At 30.5% G+C, this 3,501-nt stretch overlaps 1 protein-coding gene across 1 annotated transcript in view; it reads right to left on the reverse strand.

Moving 5' to 3' along the window:
- zdhhc11 (zDHHC palmitoyltransferase 11) overlaps positions 1-3,501 on the reverse strand; it is a 20,843-nt gene that overhangs the window by 5,802 nt on the left and 11,540 nt on the right. The window contains exons 3-5 of the mRNA XM_016570887.1: positions 2,852-3,030; positions 620-721; positions 377-501 (exon numbers count right to left, since the gene is read on the reverse strand). Coding sequence (XP_016426373.1) covers positions 377-501; positions 620-721; positions 2,852-3,030 — 406 coding nt within the window. The remainder of the gene's footprint in view (positions 1-376; positions 502-619; positions 722-2,851; positions 3,031-3,501) is intronic.

A 3,501-nucleotide genomic window follows, 5' to 3' on the forward strand; every position in this document is an offset into this window, starting at 1 on the left:
TAGCTGTTTTCTATGTGAATCTCTGTTAAACTGTAATGTATTTCTGTGATCAGAGCTGTATTTTCAGCATCATTACTCCAGTCTTCAGTGTCACATGATCTTCAGAAATCATTCTAATATGCTGATTTGCTGCACAAAGAAACAAGTTGTGCTGCACAATATTTTTGTGGAAACTGTGATACGTTTTATTTTTCAGGATTTACAGATGAATAGAAAGTTCAAAAGAGCAGCATTTATTTGAAATATAATTTTTTTGTAACATTATAAACGTCTTTACTGTCACTTCTGATCAATTCAATGCATCCTTGATGAATAAAAGTATTAATTTAATGCGCTGATGAACTGGAATTGAGTCCAGAGACACGGCTGGTCTTACTCTGAAACTGCGGCGCGGTGCGCAGGACAGCAGGGTTCACATAGTGCTCGATGAAGACAAACAAGACCACAAGAATGAGGAGGAACATCCCAATGACAGCAGAGGAGACGGTTATTAAAAAGAACCTGGGAAAAACCAGTCATTCCTATATGAACATTCAGACACTGTCAAACATCTTTAAAGAGACAAAAATATGCAAATGCTGCTTCTACATTTGTGTTATCAAATGGCACTTCTGCTCACCAGTAGTTCCTTCCTCCCACACAGTTGTTTAGCCATTTGCAGTGATGGTCGAAGTCTGCGATGCATTTGTTGCAGGTGCTGCAGTGTTTGGCTTTAGGTCCGCTGTGAAGGGAGAAGCCGATTATTCACTAAAGCAAACGGTTAGGACATTTGTCTGGACAAATAACATTGCTGTATAAGAGCTGTGTGCCATTCACAAATGAACTGAGAATTTCAAATTCAAATTTAATTCTTAAATTTGAATTGAGGTAGAAAACATGGATGCTGAAATGCAATTTAAGAAAATGAAATTAAAATGGAACATTGTTATTGTCAACTAAAACTATTGTTTTTGTTGATTAAAATTAAGCTGAAATAAAGCAAAATATACAGTAAATATATGATGAAAAATGCTGAGAAAACTGCTTTTGTCTACTAACTGAAATAAATGTTTAAGTTGACAATCAAATTACTAAAACTGAAATTAAAAAAAAGATAAATAGAAAGAAAAAACGACAAAAATGACAAAAGTCCATAATAAAATTGCTGTAACTTAAACAAATTAAAATGAAAACTGAAAATATATTTTAAAAATGTTAATTCAAAATATTAATAATTACTACAGTAGTATATAAATAATACTAAAATTACACTGAAAAATTAAATTAAACTTCTGTCATTTAAAAAAATTAGAAATGTTGCCTTGGCTACTAACTAAAATAAAAGTTTAAATTGAAGTATAAAATAAAAATAAAATTAATAAACTAAAAATAAATATAAAAACAAAATAAAGATGAATAGAAATGTTTAAAAATACTAATAAAAATGACGAAAGCACATAACAAAATTACTAAAACGTTAAAGGTTTTAAAGAAATTAAAATGAAAACCAAAAATACAAGGGCTAATTCAAAGTTGTAGTACATTACTACATTATTATGTAAGTAGTACTAAAATAACACTAACATTTTATAAAACTGCTGTTAGTTTCTATTCTATTCTATACTGGAAAAAAAGAATTAAAATTAAGCAAGTTTATACCTAAACCACAAAAAATATCTGCCAATGAGGTAAGAAAAATACACTTAAAGCAATAGCAGATTTTTTTCTGTTTTTAACTAAAATATATAAAAAATGAAGCTAAATAGAAATATTTTAAAAAATGACAAAGCACCTAAAATTTGTAAAATATGAAAAGTTTTCAACAAATTAAACTAAAAATATAAAAAGCTAATTCAAAATATGAATAAATACTATAATAATATGTAAACAATACTAAAATAACACTGAATTTGAGATATTTACTCTTGTTTTCTGAAAAATGTATTAAAATTAAGTTAATTTGTGCTTAAAAAAAATGTCAATGGGGTAAGAAAAATAAACCAAATTTAAATCAATAGAAGATGTAGCAGATTGTCTTGTTTTTAACTGAAGTAAATATAAATAAACCGACTGTAAATAGAAAAAAGAAACTAATAAAAATGAACAGGTAAAATTACTAAAATTGTAAAAGTTTTAAACAAACTGAAAACTAAAAATATGAAAATTAAAGCTAATTCAAACTATTAATAAATACTGTAATAATTTATAAATAATAACACTGAAATGTCATGAATGTTAGATATTTTGTCTTGTTTTCTAAAAATACATGTATAAAATAACACTAAAATTGAATAAAATTGTTGTTAGTTTCTATTCTATTCTATACTGAAAACTGAAAATATATAAAATTAAAGCTAATTCAAAATATTCCTAAATACTACAATGGGATATAAATAATACTGAAATAACAGTGGAATGGAATGAAACTGTTTTAAGTGTATTTTATATTATATCCAAAATAAAAATTTGTAAAAAAATTTAAATTTGTAAAACTGAAAGTATACAAATAAAAGCTAAAAAAATAAAGCTCAAAATATTACTAAATACCACAATGGTATATAAATAATACTAAAATAACAGTGAAATGGAACAAATCTTATTATATTTATATTTAAAAGCAAGGGTGGCAAAATATCTAGAAATGCCATTTCACTAACCAACACAGAAATATTCCTCTTACTGTCATTCCAATTTACACTCATGCATTAAAAGGAAGCAGGAAGCAAATTTAATTTTATATTATATTTTATATTATTTTTACATTTACATTTAGCAGACGCTTTTATCCAAAGCGACTTACAAACGAGGTCAATGTAATACTATTGTTTCTCTATAGGGTTTCAGTAAATCTAAACTGATGTACAGTACATACACGTCCACCTCACACAGCGTGCAGTGCAGATTGTCGATGATGTGCTGATGTTTGGTGTTGTCAAACACAGGCATGGGGCTGGAGTAATCCTTCCTCCTCCGAACGTTCAGATCCGCGGGGTCGATCGTCACTGCCGCCACGTGAGTCACCAAATGCAGAACAAACGCCGTGCCGATCAACTACACATGAAGTGTGAAGGTTCAACAACAGTGCGAACAAACACCACATCGATTCACATCTCAGTTCATTCGACTCGCTCTCAGCTGGAGCGTGTGAGATCTCCAGTTATCTGCGCAAACACACGCTGCTGACATCAGCCTGTCATTGAGCTCACGCTGCTTTTTGTCTTAAAGGGGTCCTATTATGCTCTTTTACAAAGTCTTGATTTTGTTTTGGGGGTGTACTAGAACAGGCTCTCATACTAGGTTGTTCGAAAAACACATTATTTTTCACATATTTTACATTACAACACCTCTCTCCCAAGTCTGGCATGAACGGCTGGAATAGTTCCTGTATCAAATGAAGGCCCGCCTGCTGAAAGACGAAATGTGCTGTGATTGGTTAGCAAGGCCAGTGTGTGTTGTGATTGGCACCACTCGGCGCCTGGTCGGGAAATGACATGCCCCTTACCACTGCGAGCTTCAGTGTAA

Source organism: Sinocyclocheilus rhinocerous, unplaced genomic scaffold (assembly GCF_001515625.1).
Source record: "Sinocyclocheilus rhinocerous isolate Xijiao unplaced genomic scaffold, SAMN03320098_v1.1 scaffold1614, whole genome shotgun sequence".
Taxonomy (NCBI): domain Eukaryota; kingdom Metazoa; phylum Chordata; class Actinopteri; order Cypriniformes; family Cyprinidae; genus Sinocyclocheilus; species Sinocyclocheilus rhinocerous.